A 22,730-nucleotide genomic window follows, 5' to 3' on the forward strand; every position below is an offset into this window, starting at 1 on the left:
GCTCAGTTGCCCCTAGCGACCAATCAGATTTCACCTTTCATTTTCCAAAGAGTCTGTGAGGAATGAAAGGTGGAATCTGATTGGTTGCTAGGGGCAACTGAGCCAGTTTCACTTTACACCATGTTTGATAAATCTCCTCCAAGGTGTTTATAGGTAATTTTTCGTTGGGGTATGGGAGTTTGTCTTTCTCTTTTTGGATGGTATATACTACTTATACTGCGCCATAGAGCAATATCGGTTTTCTGTACACTGATTGTGAACCCCAATAAAGAGACGTAACACATAGTAGTAGTACACAGTAAAACGCACGCTATACATTTGCTGGAAAACGTATATTCTTATTTCCTATTAACAAAAAATATTTGCAAAAACAGCAGAACATTTCATTTCCAGAAGCGAAATGGCAGCGGACACTGTAAGTGAATGTGTAAAGGAGGAAGAAGAAGAAGGAACGGAGGCCGAAAGTCTACCCGAAGGAATGGACACTGGAAATCGCTCATCCTCGTAGTCCTGAGCCAACAGTATAAGGCACTGAGTGGAAACGACAAAGTGCGAGTCTTCACTAATGTATCAGGAAACTGCATAAATAACAATTCCATATACTCCATGGAGAATTCTCTCCCTTTACTGGCAGGACGGCAGAAGAATTGTTTGTATGTCTTGTACTTGCCCTTTAAAGGGGCTGTGCCAAGATGGACACCCCCAATGTAGAGGTGGTAAAGCATGAGCACTGCAACTCTATGGAATCTCTAAGCGAGTGACAATGACAGCTTGGGACCGCCATCCTGATGATCAGCTAGACCCCCCCAGCACTATGGATGGGCAGATAGGTGGTCTAAAACTCCTAACTCGATAAACTAAATAACATCTATTGGAGTTGTAAAATAGTAAATTTAGGACGTGAATATGGCTTTCTGTTTATGGCACCCTTAGGCTGGGTTCACACTGCGTTTTTGCAATCCGTTTTTTTAATCCGTTTTTTGCAAAAAACGGACGAAAAACGGATAAAAAGACGGATGCATTTGTGTGCATCCGTTTTGATCTGTTTTTCCATTGACTTCCATTGTAAAAAAAACTGATCTGTTTTTTTTAACCGACACAAAAGTAGTGTCAGCTACGTTTTTGTGTCCGTCAAAAAAAACGGATGTTTTTTTTTTACAATGGAACTCAATGGAAAAACGGATCAAAACGGATGCACACAAATGCATCCGTTTTTATAGAAAAAAACGCAGTGTGAACCCAGCCTTATGGCGCTTCATACACAACCATGGAAAGTTGATATAGGAAATTTAAAGTGGATCTGAAAGCAGTTTTGTGCTCACTATATAAAAAGGTAGTGTACAATAGGGCTTCTTACCCTGAATCAGGAGATACAACTCTTATTTCAATGTATCGCTCCAGTGCTGAGATATCAGCTTTAGCAGTTTTATGTACATTAGGAGATGGACTACAAAAGCCCAGCAATGTTCAGACCCTTCTTTCATGACTTACACAACTATGTCTACATGTAAATCACCATTCTGTTTAGACTGACAAGCTGAATATTGCTAGGCTGTTGCTCCTAATTTGCATAAAACTTCTAAAAGGTTGGAGCGATGGATTGACATAAGAGTTGTGTCTCCTGATTCAGGGCACGAAGCTCTATTGTACATTACCTTTACTTTAGTCAGCAAAAAGCTTCTGAAAGGTCCTGCTGGAATCTTACCTGCCCCCTATTGCGCAGGAGGCGCTGAGGATAAAGGTATGTCTCTAACCTTCATCCTCTGTGCCGTTCCCGTAAAGTTAGTCGATTACTCCTCATTACGGTAAGACAGTACGCTACCTAATCCTCTGTGCAGGTGCAGTAGGGCCGGGCGCCGCCATACTGATGACATCACTTGTGTTCCAGCGCTGGAACGCAAGTGACTTCATCAAGATGGTGGCACCAGCCTTACTGCACCTGCACAGAGGACAAGTAAAAGATACAGATGGCAAAGGCAGTCTGTATCTTCATGAATAGACTTAGGGAGAGAGAAACTTTTATAATAGGGACAGTCAGAAAGATGGTAGTTCCCCTTTAAGCACTGTTGGCAGCTTAATTCTGGGAGTATTTGAGACTGCCCACAAAATGCCCAAACCCTGACCACGATCTGTCACTTTCTGGTTGTCCCCGCCCCCTTTTCCTCAGGGCTGCTGCAAATTCTTCACGCTTTCCTGCTGGTAAAGAGGAGCTGTTCCCATAACAAGTATATATATCAGGAATTGCTTTCAGGTAAGATCACACATTTTTAGGAAATGGGCTCTATGGTTACAAAGAAGGCTCGTAATAGAACGCTGACCGTCACGTTTCTAGCTGTCGTTGCTGTCACTCTCGTCTTCATCAGACTCCCGTATGTCATCCAGAATGAGATCATCGACATCGCACTGGGTTAGGCTGCCCTGGCTGAGGCATGTAGCCACTGTGGACCCTGTGCTTACGTGCACCATGCTGGGGTGCAGGACTTTGGGACAGTTGTGTTTGGCCCTGCTCCGGGGATGGACGCACTGAAGGCCGGGAATGTAAGGCTCTGCAAATCGACAGAAAGAGGTCAATGTCCAGACATTTTATGAATGGGTCAAATCCCTATTATAATACTACATGATTACATAAAAAGTATTGGCTTTCAAATGACACCACGTCTAGCCGGGATTTCAGTCATAACACTTATTCTCTTAGCTAAAAAGTCCTTGACTGCCAAGATGCTAAAACTTTCGTCCTTGGCAGTAAACTAACTTTTTTTTAACCTTGGAATTTTATTTTATTTTATGGACCCAGTAAAACTTTACGTCTCAGTATTATTACTTTATAATCATTCCATATAACTATATTATTATAATAAGGAGCTTTCTTTTTTTTTTTTTTTTTTTTTTACCTCTCCGGTTATAACAGTTTTCTCCACAGCAGCTGTGAGGGTTTCGGGATCGGGGACCATTGTTCCGGCGGGGAGGGAGGATTCGAATAGGAAAGACCGGAGTGGCACACATGTAACACGGGCATGGAACTCCCATCTGTGCAAATCCTCTGAAAGCAAAACCAAATATCAATATGTGACCAAGCATCTCTCCACAGGGGAAGTCCCAGAGGTGCCCCTATCAGCCATTTATGGCCTCTCTGGTGGGTATTAAGTAAAGGTTTAAAGGGGTTCTTTTAAGGCCTCAGAGTAGGTTAAAAATACAAATATGCAATACTCACTGGTCCCCGCTAATCAGCACTTCCTGTTTCTTCTCAATACACAGCTGATCACTGTCCATAATAGTGACCCGTCTAGGGTCGTGATTGGCTGAAAGGGCATTTTCTAAATGTTGCGAAGGGGGAGCAGGAAGTGGTGATCAGCACAGACCAGGTAATGTTGGTGGGGGATCAGGGGCAGGTGAGTATCGCTTATTTACCCCATTCACAAAATGGATACCCCATGGTTTTGGATGCAAATTTAGCTCAATGTCAGCGGGCTAATATGTGCTCTGGCTCTCCCGACATGGTTGCCGCACAGTAACCGCATGGGAAAAAGGGACATGAAAAATTCTGCATTGCGTATATGAAGCAACATATTCCCATAGAAAACAATGGGACACACAAGGTCAGAATCGACATAGATCTTGGTGTCAGAGTAAAAGAGTAAAGACATATCATTGAGTTTCTTCATTGTCTTACTTGAAGGAGCGATCACATCTATGGCAGTGGAACTCCGCAATCCCCCACATCTTATCAAATGGGACAGGATCATATTTTTTATGACAACTGCGACACCTCGACACCTAACCACAAAAATAATGGTGATTGGTCATGTAAAACCTTCAGGCTTTCCTGTATAATAATAGAGCAGCTCTCTCCCCATCTACCAGCAGCAAGTCCCAGCACCATCTCAACCGCCAATCAAATTAACCCTTTATAGTGAGGACTCTCCCCACAATACAGTAACACTCACCTCCTTCCTCTGAGGGACGCGTCTCCACCACATCCTGTCACAGTCTTTGCATGCAAACTGTCTGTCGCTTGAGGGGATTCGGTTTTCGGAGGCGTTGTTAAACATCTTGAGATTTTTTTCCGTCAGAGGCAGAAACTTCAACCGTTCAGCCAGATCCTGGGAATGTATTATTACACCGATAAATGACAGAATCCAGGGAGAGGAGTGTATATTCCAGTGATGTTCAAAGAAAAAAAAAAGTTATTGCATGAAAAAACAAAAATTCTGATAAAACGACAGACATTACACACAGCCACCAGCAGAGGGCGATGTGCCTAAAATAACTATCCAGATTTATGTTGGCTGTGGATACTCCTCTGCAGAAAAGATTGTTTTACTGAGACTCTTTAAAGCAGGGATGGGGAACCTTCGGCCCTCCAGCTGTTGCAAGACTACAATTCCCATCATGCTTTAGCTTTGGCTGTCCAGGCATGATGGAAATTGTAGTTTTGCAACAGCTGGAGGGCCGAAGGTTCCCCATCCCTGCTTTAAAGGGCTCTTCCATTCAAAAACAATAACATATCCTCAGTATAAGTCATCAGTATCAGTTTTGTTGGGTGCAATACCCCAACTCAGCTGCTAATACTTCAGCATGCACAATAAAACAAAACAAAGCCAGAAGCAGACAGCTCCATTCTCTGTGCAGTGGCCGTACTAGGTTACTGCAGCTCATTTACTGCAATGGGAGCCAAGCTGCAGTAACTCAGCATGGCCACTACAAACGTACGGCGCTGTCCGCTTCCTGCTCTTTTTACTATATAGACTAATTGACAAACATTAATAAATGAATAATGCACCCAGATATAAGTGATTACAGCTGTGGTCTGGTTAGATACTGGATTTTGCCACTAGAGGGTATAAATGTGCATCTCCCACTTTCCTCTGAACAAGCCACGTATCTATATTCTGGACATATATATATATATATGTACAATCAGGAAACATTTGGGCCATGTATGTCAGCCTATAGCCAAAGCACGTGTCAAGCAATGCCCCCTGGGACGCTTCACTAGCCATAACACAGAATAAAGTTGTTGGGAGGTGTTCTTCAGGCAGCAATCATCTTATTTTACATATAAAAGTAAACTCACCACCATAAAGTTTACATTGTAGTACAACAAACTTTACCTTTATATCCTTATCGGAGCTTAAATCATCCTAAAAATGGAAACAATGGAAGTCAATAATAGTGGAAAATGTTATTAAGGGATCATTTGGTTTAGAAACTCATTTACAGTAACATTTATATGCTGGGGGGGGGGTAATCAATCCGTTTGACTTGTTTTGCACCCGTTTTAGTTTATATCCTGTTAACAATCCCATTGTGGACCCATCTGCTATTTTTCTCAGTGGGCAAAAAGAAAAAAAAAAAAAAAAAAAAAAAACTGAAATTTTTTTAAATGGCCCAAAAAACAGGAAAAAAACACAAGAATTTTAAAGAGAGTAATGCTGCGTTTACACGAAACGATAATTGGCCCGATCGTACGATTAACGATGTCGGAGTAACAATTTTTTTTTCATAACGATCAGCGTTTAGACGGTACGATATATCGTACGGAAAATTGTTTTGCAATCGCTTAAGCCTATCTCACACATTGGTTAAATCGGCGAACGACTGTTCACACGGAACGATCTGCAAATTTTTTGCGACCGAGGAACGACGATTTGAGAACATGTTGTAAGATCAAAATAAACGATTTCTCCTTTGTCGTTTGATCGTTCGCTGCGTTACGATTATCGTTCGAATTCGATCGTTATCGTGCAAATCCGCACGATAATCGTCACGTGTAAACGCACCATTACAATGTGGGATCTGACGGTGGTTATAGTCTGACAATCTGACCTCCTGTTCTCTACAAAAACACAAAACCAGCAGAATTCTAATGATAACCTTTATTTATATAGCGTTTGCTACGTTCGCTCATCACTAGTTGTAACAAGGGATGATGAGAGTATTAGCTTTGGATAGGAGTGCAGAGGAAAACATCATGTAACTCAGGTCTCTTCAAAATGCTATAGGACCCCATCTCTTCATCAGGCTGAAAGTGGCATTTAAATTTTTTTTTGTAGAAATCAATAGTGTGGAAAGCTCGCTGTCATCTTTTCAGGCGGCCACTAAACTACACTAAATTCTTCTTGATTCTATCTACTAGATAACACAGCACTGTGAGTAATTTTATGTTATGGTGGAGTTCTCCCTTAAACCTCCTAACCACTTGTACCTTCGGATAGCAGCTTTTAATCCAAGATCTGTCCTGGGGTCCGTTCGGCAGGTGATGCAGTTATTGTCCTAAAAAACAACTTTTGAACTTGCAGCCCCGTGTCAAATTGGCGTGGCCTAGAGTGTGTATGCCCTAGGCCTGCACCGCCTCTCCGCCCCTTCTCCCCGCCCTCTTCACCATTAGGAAGGCCCCAGGCATCACTTGTCTGAAGACTGCACAGGTGCCTTAACGATCCAACACATGTGCAGTGTTCTTACAGGTGATGAATAGAAGAAATTGTGGGTACAGAGTCGCTTTAAGGCACCAGCATCAGTGTAAGCCACTGCAGTTGACACATTTTAGTACCTGCTATACGTAGGCCCCTGGAATAAGACACTGAGTGTGGATTTTATGGACATTACAAACTGATCCGACATCTCAGGTAAATGATATCAACAAAACCCGGGCAGCTGTCTATGACTTATATTTGCATATAGACAAATCCGAGCCGGGCATGAGGTTTACCTTTGGCATGTCGCCGTCCTTCTTCATTTTATTGATCACATTCTGAAAAAGCAGTAAAACATCATCATTATTATTATCATCCATCATCATCCAATAACAATTCAGTCCTGGGATGGATGTTCTCAGGGAGGCGACAATGGTGGTGGGGGGTCGGGAAATTCCGGGAGGTCCTACACCCTTCTGTATCATCTCTACCTTCTTCAAAAGTCATCTATATACAATGGGGAACTTTTTGGGTGGTGGCTTGAAGTGTAGGGCTGAAGTATGATTGTATAGACATGGCCTACAGCCCAGGAGACCAAGGGAGCCATAGAGGACTCCAGAAAAACCAAAGCATGTTCTAAGCATGTTCTAAGTCATAAGGCCATTAAGACATTGGGTTTTGGGTTATCACCTCTTGCCAGTTGGTGTCCCTTACTATAGATATTGGGTTCTATACCCGTCCGATTTTGACCCACTAGCCGAGCAGGCGATGTGTAATACTTTGCACAAGGGCGTTGGACACTTTGGCATCTGTTCCCTTGTTTTTCCAGTCAAGTTCTCACTGGTATATATTAATAGCAATCACAGCTAGACATGGAAGTAAGACGTCTTACCATAGCAACCTTGTCCTTTTTTAAACTGCTTCTGTCATCTGGATCAATGTCTATAACAGAAAGACACACGGACAGACATAACAGCAACGGGGACATGTTAGAGGAAGGGTCAAAACCCCACTGGGGGACACAAATTAGCATTATAGTACAGAATAGGTAAGGGATAGGTGACAGCAGGCTGTGTAGGGGGAGAGAGGACAGCAGGCTGTGTAGGGGGATAGGGGACAGCAAGCTGTGTAGGAGGATAGAGGACAGCAGGCTGTGTAGGGGGAGAGAGGACAGCAGGCTGTGTAGGAGGATAGAGGACAGCAGGCTGTGTAGGGGGATAGGGGACAGCAGGCTGTGTAGAAGCATGGAGGACAGCAGGCTGTGTAGGGGGATAGAGGACAGCAGGCTGTGTAGGGGGATAGAGGACAGCAGGCTATGTCAGGGATAGAGGACAGCAGGCTGTGTCAGGGATAGAGGACAGCAGGCTGTGTCAGGGATAGAGGACAGCAGGCTGTGTAGGAGGATAGAGGACAGCAGGCTGTGTCAGGGATAGAGGACAGCAGGCTGTGTCAGGGATAGCGGACAGCAGGCTGTGTAGGGGGAGAGAGGACAGCAGGCTGTGTAGGGGGAGAGAGGACAGCAGACTGTGTAGGGGGAGAGAGGACAGCAGGCTGTGTAGGGGGAGAGAGGACAGCAGACTGTGTAGGGGGAGAGAGGACAGCAGGCTGTGTAGGGGGGTAGAGGACAGCAGGCTGTGTCAGGGATAGAGGACAGCAGGCTGTGTAGGAGGATAGAGGACAGCAGGCTGTGTAGGAGGATAGAAGACAGCAGGCTGTGTAGGAGGATAGAGGACAGCAGGCTGTGTCAGGGATAGAGGACAGCAGGCTGTGTCAGGGATAGAGGACAGCAGGCTGTGTAGGGGGATAGAGGACAGCAGGCTGTGTAGGGGGATAGAGGACAGCAGGCTGTGTAGGAGGATAGAGGACAGCAGGCTATGTCAGGGATAGAGGACAGCAGGCTGTGTCAGGGATAGAGGACAGCAGGCTGTGTAGGGGGATAGAGGACAGCAGGCTGTGTCAGGGATAGCGGACAGCAGGCTGTGTAGGGGGAGAGAGGACAGCAGGCTGTGTAGGGGGAGAGAGGACAGCAGACTGTGTAGGGGGAGAGAGGACAGCAGGCTGTGTAGGGGGAGAGAGGACAGCAGACTGTGTAGGGGGAGAGAGGACAGCAGGCTGTGTAGGGGGGTAGAGGACAGCAGGCTGTGTCAGGGATAGAGGACAGCAGGCTGTGTAGGAGGATAGAGGACAGCAGGCTGTGTAGGAGGATAGAAGACAGCAGGCTGTGTAGGAGGATAGAGGACAGCAGGCTGTGTCAGGGATAGAGGACAGCAGGCTGTGTCAGGGATAGAGGACAGCAGGCTGTGTAGGAGGATAGAGGACAGCAGGCTGTGTAGGAGGATAGAAGACAGCAGGCTGTGTAGGAGGATAGAGGACAGCAGGCTGTGTCAGGGATAGAGGACAGCAGGCTGTGTCAGGGATAGAGGACAGCAGGCTGTGTAGGAGGATAGAGGACAGCAGGCTGTGTAGGAGGATAGAGGACAGCAGGCTGTGTAGGAGGATAGAGGACAGCAGGCTATGTCAGGGATAGAAGCCTGTAGGCCCAATTAGAAACCTATGGCCGGATACGATAAATGAGACAGAAGACAGTACTGCCATTGGTTATGATAATCCGCTCTTACCATTAAGCTCATCCTTGCACAGAATGATCCACTGGCACACCTGGGCATGATTGTTGGCAAATTTTCTCATCAGCAACACAGCCGTCTCTATGGGGACATTGCCGTGAAATTTCTCTCGAAGGCGACGGACGCTCTTCTCCAGCTATATATAAAGATACAGGATACTTGAGTATACCATACCGCCATGCTGTCATGTATACGTGTAACAGATCGTCTGGTGACTCATTTTTCTTTTCTTCACCATGACATTATATATATATATATCAGTTATGAGAACCGAGTAGGTCACTTGGAACCAATTGACTAACTCTACTATGTTGACAAACCCGTATTTGTTGTGACTGTATCGGGTTTGTGACGGGAACTTTCTCTTACAATTACATTAGGCCCGGAGCTATTTGTACTGTGAAAATAAACACAGCTGCCTCCAGCCTATGGGGAGAAAAGAGGTATAAGAGTCTATAATCACTGCTAGAGATGCTTAGCAGGTGCACTCTGGGACAGGCCAAGATAAAGAGTAGGTTCACCGCTCCAAATATAAAATCCCCACATTTTTATTTAGAACATCTTAAAAAAATGGTAAGCACACAAGGTAAAAACACTCCGACGCGTTTCGAAACCATGCCTCTTAATCATGGCCATAATTAAAAGACGTGACCTCGAAATGCGTCAAATTTGGGGATTTTATATTTGGAGTGGTGGACCTGCTCTTTATCTTGGACTACTATCTATGGGACACTGCCCAGTGAATCTGACCTGGGGAACCTAACCAGATATAGGACTATTGTATGTGGTAGGCTGACATCCAGTCATTTGACTATACGGGACACATTGTAGTAATAAAAGCCTTGATGGTATGGGAGTATTTTGAATTTATGGTTGGGGGGGGGGAGTCTCTAGTGGGAAAGGCCTCTAGTGGGATAGGCCTCTAACTTACTGGTAGACCCACCTGGGAGAGACCCCTGATTTTAATAGGGACGGTGTAATTCCTTATTTCCCCTGTGGTGGCGCTGCAGGACACTTTTGGTCCCCACAGATTAGAGCTGATCGCTGGAGATCTTACTTCAGACGCAGGTGACAATATCAACAAGCAGATGAAGGGGTTAACTCCGTTATATTGAGCTGATGTTTAAAGAGACAGAGGTGGGGGAGGCGATAGGTCCTTAGTACGTTTTTGTTCTTGGCGGAGGTCAGGATTATTTTATAGCTATGCTTTGTAGCGTGCCAAGAAGCCCGGCTGTTTACATATAGACAAGGACACTGCCAAAGAGGAACCACAACAATATTCAAGAGACACAAAACAGTCTGGGAGCTCCTGCTGTTCCCCCGAATCACTGGAGCCGCGTAGACTAACACTGACCATGTCCTATGTGCCTCTAGGGGGTATGTGGGTATACATACTGGAGTCTCCACCCACAAAACCCTTATTATGGTCATGCATGTTCACGTTCTCTTAGTCAAATAGGTGGCGCCAGAGAGCTGCTTTGCATATCCTTCCCAGAATTCTTAGTGGCACATGAAGTCTCCACACCCCTTTTATGGAGTTCTCCCCAAGAAGAAACATTATCCCTTGAGTCCATGTTCTCCTAGCCTGTACATTATTTCTCCTTGATGGTGTAGAGTGGTGACAAGGTTAGTGAAAATATCCCTGGTGGTCTAGGGTAGTAAAGGGCCTTCAAAAGTTGACAGCTATACATCCGTTCAGCCACCAGCTACCTCTTATACATGAACACTTGGCTTGGCCGAACATTTATGCAGTCTAAAAGGAGAAAGGGTGGGTCCGCCGCTTCCAGGCTCCTTTGGCTTATCTCCCTAAGAACAAAAGGATCTGGTGAAATTCTACAGGCCCCATCCTTCTTTTCCCCGACATCATCTGTCAGAGGAAGATCGGGTGGTCACCATGCACACTAGACAAAATCGGGTTCAGCATGCTGGTGAAACAGTGCTAAAAGTAGACAGGTCCATCCATGGTGTAGTGGCCATAACTGGTCACTGCAGTTCAGCTCACATTGAATCAAATAGGCAATCTGACCTCGAAGCCAACAATAAATCTAGCCTTGCAAACCCCTTTAAGTAAATTGCTGACTGTCAAGATCAAAATCAAAACAGTGTGTGCTCCAAAGCTTGGTCTTGACTAAACAAACATAAGGAAATAATGGAAATTCCCGGCACTGTGGCCGTGATATGAGTCAACCAACGTCCTGGAGCTACGATGCCAATTCGATGTGATTCTTCCTCATTTCCGTTTATAATCCACTGTGTTCATATAACAGTCAATAGTACAAACGTGGCATCCTGACACGCCGGACAGTCACAACTGGAGTGTGTCACCTACGCATACTGAGACTAACAAACAACGCCAGACTACTCACACATTGCATCAGCCAAAGTCATCACAAGCACTGTATGTATACCATGACAGTGAGAGTATACGGGGCTGGAAATGGGTGACTCAGGCACCGGGGAAACAAAACAGGCCATTCTACGAGCCCATGCAACACTAATATATATACAGTTCCTAGGTTTAGGTTACCGACAGTATTATCGAAAAAGGAGACCAACTGCAAGAGAATCCAACAAGACTTAGGCTATACACCTGTACGGAGCAATACTACATCTTCCTATGGGCCAATGTGTGCTGCTCCACCAATCATGACCGCCACCAGCATCACCTCCATACATATAGGATAGTATAGCTCCGGGTCACAAGAAGGGAAAATAGGCTGATAGCAAAGAGTATATAGTTTATCCTGATGAGGAGACCACCAACTATTAAGAATGGATACATACTATGGTTCATTGCATGAGCTCCAGTGACTAGTATTGAGCAAACTTGCCGAACTGTTCAGGTTCGGCAATGTTCTCCGAACCCAAACTCATTGCTTTTGACTCCCGGTATCTGTAGAAGTTGTATGCCGCCGTAGGGACTCCTGGAAAACATTGACCATAGGCTGTATCATGGTTTTCCTGGCAGCCTCGTTTGGGTTAGGAGAACGTTGCCGAACCCGAACTCGGAACTCAAGTCTGCAACTTCCAGCCATCTGAGGCTTGCTGTCAGAGTCCAGCCATGCCAAGAGATAGGGCCCTATTCCACCGGACGATTATCGTTCAGATTATCGTCAAATCGTTCGACTCTAAACGATAATCGTTCGTTTGAATAGCAGTTAATAATGACTAACGACCGAATGAGAAATAGTAGATCGTTCAATAAGACCTGGACCTATTTTTATCTTTGCTCGTTCGCAAATCGTTCGCATTGAATAAGAAGTCGTTCGGTCGTTCGCAGTAGAGACGAACGCAATAGCGACGGCAAGACGACCGCAAGAACAATTATCTTTCCATGGAAATGGGTGAACGATTTCAGGTCTTTCGTAATAGCGGTCGTTTGGATTGTTTATCGTTAACGATTATGCGAACGATAATCGTCCCGTGGAATAGGGCCCATAGTCTCACCACATGAGATGTCCTCAGAGTAGTAACTAGATGTCACCTGGAGCTTGAGGAAACAATTGATAACCTCCAATCAGACTTCAGTCTGTTACTTGCAGATGTATGACAGGAGTAGAACCCCAGGTCTTCCATGTGGTTACACCACTTGGAAGCCAAATGGACCTTTAGGTCTCATAAGAAACTAGAGGATTTGGTGAACCATCTGCACCAGGAGGGAAGGACTGTGGGCAGTACTTGACTACTTTTGATATACATAGGATGCCTTCTAGAGCTCAATCAAGGTTCTAAACTACCGGGAACAGGTTCTGGACCTCATCCATTGTTAAGACCCCCTGAAATGTTGAAAAACAGGGGCTTTGGATTTTCAGGATTTCCCATTAGAGGAAGTTTACAGAGATGGTAACAATACTGCATTCCAAGCGGCTCAGCTCCGCTCTGCTATATCTTGCCAAACTTTCTCAAGGACGATCACTCCTACAACTTCTATGAAACGGAGAACGTCCTCACTTGCCCGGATCTTCACTAAGCTGTGGAGCCCATAAGGCTTCCTTATATTCTTCAGGACAAGGTGTCGGAGGAGTGTTGTCTTCATTCTGCACCTTGGGGTGTCCTGTACAATATATTTGCGTATTACTCTACATGTTCATTTTAAATTCCACCAAACGATATGGTGAAATGCTTAATGGTGGTGGACAGACACATTTGGCAACTGCATAGAAGTAGCTCTAAAGTAATTTGTACCACGACCATCACCTTGAGCAATACAATACTACCGCCATTCATCACTAGTGTTAAGCAAACTTCTAATTTCCATCCGGGTTCGGCACCTTCTCCAAATCATTTGATTTCCCAGTTCTGAAAAAGTTGGATGGCTCCCTTGGGACTTCTGGAAAATATGGATACAGCAGATGGCAACCAACTTCTTCAGACACGGGGAGTTAAATGTTGAGCGTTGAGAAGTTGCCGAACCCGGACAGAAACTGGAAGTTGGCTTCCGCTATATCTAAATGTCATTCTCAAACTAAAGAGGTCGAGGACTCTTCCGGAGGACACGAGCCAATATTCATATGCGCTCGGCTGCCAACTCACAATGATCCAAGCTTTGATCCAAATCTCTGTTTCCTCCTTCATAGAAAGTTGCATGTGAACGAGTCCACATGGAGGAATCAGTATCCACTGATCACATGGGATAAGGGAGGTATCTTTACAGCAGAGTCAATGGCACAATTGTACTCTGGAGAATCAGACAGACACGACCTTCGGGCCCATCTGCTCTATTTATGTGCATGAAACACCAATACCCCAGAAACGAGAAAAACTCTGAGCCGAAACCACGTCAATTCAATACCAGTAATCTCTCCCATCCTAGGAAACTTAGGGACCGGCCTAAGCAAATTGCCTCTACACCCAATAATGGTGGAGGGAAGTAACTCTAGAGAGGTTTCTGTTCCTCTTTATATAGGGAAGGGAACTTTATACTCACTAAATTCAACCGTTAAGGGGTCATTTCACCGAAAAATAACATTTATTATAATTCGGTTCAGTCTAGATCATGACAGTACTTTGGTTTCTCCATGTTCTTTTCGGGCCACCTCAGGCATGAGCCCAGGTATGACTGTTACCTCTGGACCTTCTATAGTTACGCCCCTGCTGGCCCCAAAACAAAGGGGGGCACTTATGAAAGTCCATCCTAAGGCGTATGCCAGGGAGAAGGTCTAGATTCTTCTTCCTGTCGTACACCTGCCGTATCCCCCGCTCGCCTGATAGGGGGCGTGGCCTCCCCCCGCAACTCATTTATTATGATTTACGCCAAATCCCCTGGAATCTACTTAAAGCAGGTGTAGGTTTGGTACGTCAGCGTACGTTGGCGTGCGCCTCTTAGTGAATCTGACCGTGGAAAAGGGGACAAGGCCTAATTTAGGACTGGTGTATGAGTATGCCGGTCTTCATAATTTCCCCCAAAAATGTTAAGAGTGCTGCTGACACTGTGCTCGCCCTGCCTGCCTGGCGTAGGCCCCCAGTGTTTGTTCTCCCAGCTCACTGACGCCCCCACCACTGGCTTGGGGTCAGTGTGTATTTTAGGTGGCTTGTGTCTGTATTTGTTTAAAGTAATACTGTTACTGTAAGAAACTGAGACCCCCGCCGATCACCAGATATAACTGGGAGAAGAGCACTACTGTGTGCTTCACTCCCCGACTGCTCAATCAGATTTATTGCAGAAGACGGGGTCCACGTCTATTATAACAGGTCAGACGGAGTGTTGAGAAGCAGACAAAAAGGCATAGATGTGTGTGTGTGTGTGGGGGGGGGGGGGGTCAGCACTGACAATAACACTTTGTTATTGTATTTGTGCTGGGGTCTCTCCATATTTTGGCTTCTGGTTTGGAGTCTGTACTTATTCGAGGATCTATCTACTTTGATGTCCGTACTTATTTTGAGGTCTGGGTCTGTATCTAGTCTGAGGTCGGGTCTTGGGGTTAAGGTTATTTTGGGATCTGAATACAATTTGGGGTCTCAGTATGGGGGTCTATATTCATTTTGGGGGGTGATGATGGAGTCGTATGCCGTACACTACTCGGTAATAACACATTAGGATGGTGTTGTCTGGTGGGTTAGTAAATGGGTGGATGTATATTATAAAAAATCACCAGTACTTGGAATCTCTTTGATGTAAATACTCAAAAAGTTGGCAGCGTGCAGCGTACGTGTGTGTAAGATAAGCCTGATCCTCGCTGATCAGTCCCAACATTAACCCCTTGATGACCAGGCCCATTTTTGTACTTTAGTTTTTTCCAATCCTTTGAGGCCACATTGCAAATTTTTTCAGCGCAAAATTATTTTGTGCGACACCAATTGTACTTTGCAAGGACACGCTTCATTTTTCATAAAATAGGCTAAAAAAACGAAACAAAACAATTACTTGTGTGTGTTTGTGGGGGGTTTGTGTGGGTTTGTTGTCGTTAGGCCGTTCGCCGTTTGGTAAAACTGACTGTATGATTTCAACAATAGGAAACTTGTATAGCTTTTACTTTATTTTACTACTTAAAAATTAAAACGTAAAAAAAAAAAAAAAAAAAACAATGGGGGAGATTTATCAAACATGGTGTAAAGAGAAACTGGCTCAGTTGCCCCTAGCAACCAATCAGATTCCACCTTTCATTCCTCACAGACTCTTTGGAAAATGAAAAGTAGAATCTGATTGGTTGCTAGGGGCGACTGAGCCAGTCTCACTTTACACCATGTTTGATAAATCTCCCCCAAAGTGCTTTACACTTGCTCTATTCTTTATCTTTATAACGCTTTTATTTTTTGGACTATGCGGCTAATGATGTGGCATTTGTATTTCTGTACCTTGCGCGTATTTGACTTTTGAATCACTTTTAATAAATTTTTTCTGGGATGTGACGTTATAAAAAAATCAGCAATTTTGTACTTTTTCGGTCTTTTGCGCTTACGCTGATTACCGCGCGAGATCAGGAATGTGATCATTTAGTTTGGGCGATTCCGCATGGAGTGATACTGAACATGTTAATTAGTTTTAATATTTGAAAAATAGAAAAGGGGATGGATTTTTTTTTTATATATATAAGGGGAACTATCAGCAAATATCAGACAACTCTAAGTTCCCCTTTAAATAAACTTAAAAAAAACTTATTTGTAGTCCCTCCATGGACTACTATGAGCATTACCAAGATTGCTCACAGAGATCAATGCAGTACAAACGTACTACATTGATTGATGCCCTCGGCCCTCAATCGCTACAGGCTGCTGAATGAAGCCTATAGCAATCGCCAGGCTGGAACTGGATCCAAGGCACAGAAGATGCCTCGGGCGGTAAGTATAACTGATCCCCCCCACAGGACCACCACTAAAGCATTTTAACACACTTAAATGCCGCTGTCAGTCAGTCCTTTTTTCGGGCTGTCAAAGGGTTTTGCACATGGAAACTAAAAAAAGCAATGACTTTTAACAATATTTATCCCATTATAAACCCTCTAGGTGCTGCTTTATTACAACAATAAGTGTACCACCACAAACTGGCAGAACAGAAGCAGTACTACAATTATAGCAATGATATATAGTGTTCATGGGGTTCCACTCCTATCTGTGATGTCCTTTTCTTAAAGGGGTTATCCAGGATTTAATAAAATACATCTACTTTCTTGCAAAAACAGCGCCACTCCTGCCTTCAGGTCGTGAGTGGTATTACAATTTAGCTCCATTCACTTCAAAGGAACCGAGCTGCAAAACCCAATACAAACTGAGGACGAGAAAGGCGCTGTTTCTGCAAATAAGCGTCCATGTTCTGCTAAGCCTAAATAACCCCTTTAACTCCTTCTATCCCTACAATGGTAGCTGAAGCTATGTGCATAGTGTTTTATAGTGGCTCTGACATCACCCCTGCCTTCTGAGAGAGTTTATAGCAAGGCATTATGGGTTACCCTGAGGACATGCGATTCTTCCTCCTTCTCTTTTCTGCCATGTGGCTGACACAATCTGAGCTGCCAAAACAATCAAATTCACACTAAACAGAACTTTTAGCAAAGTTCAGACCCCTGTATACTGAGAAGACCCCATAAGACTCTCAGTTCTCATCTAGTCATCACTATTCGGCCCCCGTCAGCCGCTCAGATCCCGACACTTCCTCATTTTTCCTGCTTCCAACAAAAACACAGATAAACTAGAACAGGGTGCCGAATGACACGCTTAGCTCTGCTACACTGGACGCTCTGCTATACCGGACACTCAGCTACCACTCCTCACAGCTGAACACATGCTTCCATTGGTCACAACCAATCTTCTTGTAACTAGAATGAATCTTTCATTTGGCATCACAGGGATAAAACCTGAAGGTAACCACAGCGCCCCCTTCATTCCTGTGGTGGGAGGAAGAATCTGTGGTCAGAACTTCAGCAACTACATCCTAGCAATACAGTACAAGATGGCGGGAAGGCTAGCTATATATATATCCACCCACGTCTGGACCCGTGATGTGTAATATGTGATGGAGGGCACGGAATACAGACCACAAAAACCAACGTAGGAAACAGCAAACACTGAATACAGCCATGAGAGGGCGTAACACAGAACGTACAGAACCTAGAACGCAAAGTGCTGAGAGTGCCGGACATAGAATGTACAGAACCTAGAACGTAGAACAGATACCAGGCTGCAGTGTATAGATGCCAGGCTGCAGTATACAGATACCAGGCTGTAGTGTACAGACCCAAGGCTGCAGGGTACAGATGCCAGGCTGCAGTGTACAGATGCCAGGCTGCAGCATACAGATGCCAGGCTGCAGGGCACAGGTGCCAGGCTGCAGTATACAGATACCAGGCTGCAGTATAGAGATGCCAGGCTGCAGTATACAGATGCCAGGCTGCAGTGTACAGATGCCAGGCTGCAGTATAAAGATGCCAGGCTGCAGTGTATAGATACCAGGCTGCAGTATATAGATACCAGGCTGCAGGGCACAGATGCCAGGCTGCAGTGTACAGATAGCAGGCTGCAGGGCACAGATAGCAGGCTGCAGTGTACAGATGGCAGGCTGCAGTATACAGATGGCAGGCTGCAGTATACAGATGCCAGGCTGCAGTATACAGATACCAGGCTGTAGTATACAGATGCCAGGCTGCAGTATAGAGATGCCAGGCTGCAGTATACAGATGCCAGGCTGCAGTGTACAGATGCCAGGCTGCAGTATACAGATACCAGGCTGCAGTGTACAGATGCCAGGCTGCAGTATACAGATACCAGGCTGCAGTGTACAGATACCAGGCTGCAGTATACAGATGCCAGGCTAGAGTGTACAGATGCCAGGCTGCAGTGTACAGATACCAGGCTGCAGGGCACAGTTAGCAGGCTGCAGTGTACAGATGGCAGGCTGCAGTATACAGATGCCAGGCTGCAGTATACAGATACCAGGCTGCAGTATACAGATACCAGGCTGTAGTATACAGATGCCAGGCTGCAGTATAGAGATGCCAGGCTGCAGTATACAGATGCCAGGCTGCAGTGTACAGATGCCAGGCTGCAGTATACAGATACCAGGCTGCAGTGTACAGATGCCAGGCTGCAGTATACAGATGCCAGGCTGTAGGGCACAGATACCAGGCTGCAGTATACAGATACCAGGCTGCAGTGTACAGATACCAGGCTGCAGTATACAGATGCCAGGCTAGAGTATACAGATGCCAGGCTGCAGTGTACAGATGTCACGCTGCAGTATACAGATGCCAGGCTGCAGTATACAGATGCCAGGCTGCAGTATACAGATGCCACACTGCAGTATACAGATGCCAGGCTGCCGTATACAGATGCCAGGCTGCCGTATACAGATGCCAGGCTGCAGTGTACAGATGCCAGGCTGCAGTATACAGATGCCAGGCTGCAGTATACAGATGCCAGGCTGCAGTGTACAGATGCCAGGCTGCAGTATACAGATGCCAGGCTGCAGTATACAGATACCAGGCTGCAGTGTACAGACGCCAGGCTGCAGTATACAGATGCCAGGCTGCAGTATACAGATGCCAGGCTGCAGTATACAGATACCAGGCTGCAGTGTACAGACGCCAGGCTGCAGTATACAGATGCCAGGCTGCAGTATACAGATGCCAGGCTGCAGTATACAGATGCCAGGCTGCAGGGCACAGGTGACACACTCACCTCCAGCTCCTCGGCGCTGTTCCCCTGCATCTCCCCGGTTCCCCGGCCTCCTCCGCTCTCCTCGGGCCCCGTTGCTCTCGGTCTGGGGAGGATGGTTCCGGGTCCGCCCGTTAGAGGAGGATCAGAGGAGGAGACTGCGGCGTGTGCGGCCGATCCCTGATCATCACTATTACTGTACACTGATCATGTGACCTGCTGCACTACATCTCCCAGCCGGCAGGAGGACGGGGCGCTGCTGGGGCAGATGGTGCTGGTATCTGTAGTTCTCCAGCAGAGCTGCTTCAGTGTGGGACTACAAATCCCAGCATGTAAGAGATGGGAGGACTTGCTGGGTCCTGTAGTTCTACAATCTCTCAGGCAGATGATAGAAGAAGGTGTTGCTGGGGCTTGTGGTGCACAATTGTGGGACTACAAATCCCAACACACATTAATGGGGATAAGTTACCTGCAGCTTCAATACATAGGTGAAGGAAGGTCATGCTGGGAGTAGTAGTTCTCGCAAAGAATTTTAGTGCATCTGCAGAGGTGTTGGTAGCAGTCGTTTAGCTGAATAGCCCCGAAACATTGCGGACTACAAATCCCAGCATGGGGGATATTGGTTGCAGGACTGACTTTTCATCCTGTAGAAGATGCTAAGACTTGTAGTTCTACAACCTGTTGAAATATAAATGAAGCGTTAGCTTGGAGAACTAGAAATCCCAGCAAGCAGGCAATAGCCATAGCCTATAATTTAGGGACTGGATGCTGTAGTTCAGCAAATTGAGGTACTACAACTCCCAGTGGTGCCGCAGATAGCAAGAGTAATACCAGTAGTGGCAGTAATGCCGCCATATAGTGCCAATGTAGTACTGCCATATAGTGGCAGGATTATTCTGACGTATATAGCCCACAGACTACCACCATATAGTGCCAATATAGTACTGCCATATATAGCTCACTTAATACCTTGATATAGTGCCAACATAGGACTGCCATATAGGGGCAGGATTATTCTGCCATATATAGCCTACTTAATACCTCTGTATAGTGCCAACATAGTACTGCCATATGGTGCAATTCTGCCATATGCAGCCTACATATTACCATCACGCAGTACCGATATAGTACCACCTCATTGTGCCAAAAAATCACTGCTAAGATAACACTGCCTTATACAGACCACCATATACATTCCACTTAATACTGTCATAAAGAACCAACATATTGCCGTCATATAGTGGCAGGATAATGCTATTATATACAGGCTACATAATACCTCCATAAACAATTCCTATAGTGCCAAGATAATACTGCTTTATAATGCTACGATAACACTGCCTTATAGAGACCACTCAATACTGTCATACAGAATCAACATAGTACCGTCATATAGTTCCAAGATAACTCTGCCATATACAGTCTCCATGATGCAGTTATATGGTGCCAAGATAAAACCATAAAAGGCCAAAATAATACCCCATAAAGGAGGCACATAAGACCGCCATATAGTTCTCATACTGCAACTCCTAAATAATACCACAGATGGTGCTAAATAATAGTAATAGGATTGAGTGCCCCCATTTGATGAGGTTTGCCCCCCTATCCCGGCCCTCCCTCTGCCCCCTCCAGTACATCTACCCTGTGGCTCGCTGCATTAGATGTATTAGGTAGCCATAGTATATACTGTACAGATAAAGGCTTATACTAACATAATCCACCCAAATTATACCGCCATATTGTGCCTTGGAAACACATATATATGGCGGTATAATTTGGCTGGATTATATTAGTATAATCCTTATTAAACCACGTCCAGTGCTGTCACTCCTGCAGGTCTGGGTGTAGAGACTCATGGGAGCTATTTGGGGACTGCAGTTTCGTAACGGCCCGGCACGGCTTCACCTTTGGCTCAGCAAACAGGAGGCTTCACTTTATCCTTCACCCCCGACCCTCTGATGTGCCGAGAGGTGTCAAAGTCCAGAGAGCGGGAGCAAAAACAGAGACAAGAACGGCCGTCACAATGGGTAGGAGGCATTGGGATATTTGGAGAACGTTCTTTATAAGATTGGTGCAAGGCCCGGACCTGTTATAGTGGAAGCAACCTATGTGACCAAGCAGGGGGGCAGATGTACAGCAGTGTCAGAAAGTTATATAGATTTGTAAATTACTTCTGTTAAAAAATGTTACGTCTTCCAGTACCTATCAGCTGCTGTATGTCCTGTAGGAAGGGTTATATTCTCTCCAGTCTGACACAGTGCTCTTTGCTGCCACCTCTGTCCGTGTCAGGAACTGTCCAGAGCAGTAGCAAATCCCCATAGAAAACCTCTCCTACTCTGGAAAGTTCCTGACATGGACAGAGATGGCAGCAGAGAGCACTGTTTCAGACTGGAAAGAATACACCACTGCCTGCAGGACATACAGCAGCTGATAAGTACTAGAAGACTTGAGATTTTTAAATAGATATAAATTAGAAATCTATATAACTTTCTTACACCAGTTGATTTGAAAGAATTTTTTTTTTGCCAAAGTACACCCTTAACTGATGGCTGTTTTCAAAGTTAAAAAATCATACTTTCCTTCTAAGCTCAATAGTCATAGAGGCTGGGCTGAGCAGCAGCATGCACACCTCCTCCTTCCCCCACTCATTCCTGCTCTGCCTGATTGATGTACAAGGCTCAGTGGTCCCTGTATATTAATCATGCAGAGATGGGTAGGGGAGGGAGGAGACATGCATGCTTCAGCTCAGCCCAGCCTCTATGACTATTGAGCTCAGCATTTATATAGTAATTACTTTTTTATCTTTTCAGGATGGGATAACATGATGATGAGTTATTCTCCTGTTATGATCCCCTCTGGAAACTAACTATATTTTCTTTTCCAGGATGTGTATAATCTACCGGGCTGGGTGAGGGGCCACTTACTGTGCAGTGGGTACAGTCACTTCCTCCTATGGGAGAGGATTTCATACACATTGCTGACCTCTTACATAGTGCAGGTGCTGAGTGACCAGGTAACACTTCCTATGCTCAGACCATACACTGTGTGTGAATTCTCCGTACACTGTGTGTGTGATTCCTCCGTACACTGTGTGCGATTCCTCCGTACACTGTGTGTGTGATTCCTCCGTACACTGTGTGTGATTCCTCCGTACACTGTGTGTGATTCCTCCGTACACTATGTGTGTGATTCCTCCGTACACTGTGTGTGTGATCCCTCCGTACACTGTGTGTGATTCCTCCGTACACTGTGTGTGATTCCTCCGTACACTGTGTGTGTGATTCCTCCGTACACTGTATGTGATTCCTCCGTACACTGTGTGTGTGATTCCTCCGTACACTATGTGTGATTCCTCCGTACACTGTGTGTGATTCCTCCGTACACTGTGTGTGTGATTCCTCCGTACACTGTGTGTGTGATTCCTCCGTACACTGTGTGTGTGATTTCTCCGTACACTGTGTGTGATTCCTCCGCACACTGTGTGTGTGATCCCTCCGTACACTGTGTGATTCCTCCGTACACTGTGTGTGTGATCCCTCCGTACACTGTATGATTCCTCCGTACACTGTGTGTGTGATTCCTCCGTACACTGTGTGATCCCTCCGTA

General features: G+C 45.5%; 1 protein-coding gene across 1 annotated transcript; it reads right to left on the bottom strand.

Moving 5' to 3' along the window:
* Positions 1-313: 313 nt before the first annotated feature.
* Positions 314-19,273, bottom strand: SHFL (shiftless antiviral inhibitor of ribosomal frameshifting). The gene is made up of 10 exons (XM_069946319.1): positions 19,148-19,273; positions 9,032-9,173; positions 7,306-7,355; positions 6,710-6,751; positions 5,112-5,141; positions 3,945-4,100; positions 3,671-3,774; positions 2,892-3,040; positions 2,319-2,546; positions 314-531 (listed from the first exon to the last, which is right to left on the bottom strand). The coding sequence occupies exons 1-9, from the start codon at positions 19,175-19,177 to the stop codon at positions 2,329-2,331; spliced, it is 921 nt and encodes a 306-aa protein (XP_069802420.1). The 5' UTR covers positions 19,178-19,273; the 3' UTR covers positions 314-531; positions 2,319-2,328.
* Positions 19,274-22,730: the final 3,457 nt, after the last annotated feature.

Source organism: Dendropsophus ebraccatus, chromosome 1 (genome assembly GCF_027789765.1).
Source record: "Dendropsophus ebraccatus isolate aDenEbr1 chromosome 1, aDenEbr1.pat, whole genome shotgun sequence".
Lineage (NCBI taxonomy): Eukaryota > Metazoa > Chordata > Amphibia > Anura > Hylidae > Dendropsophus > Dendropsophus ebraccatus.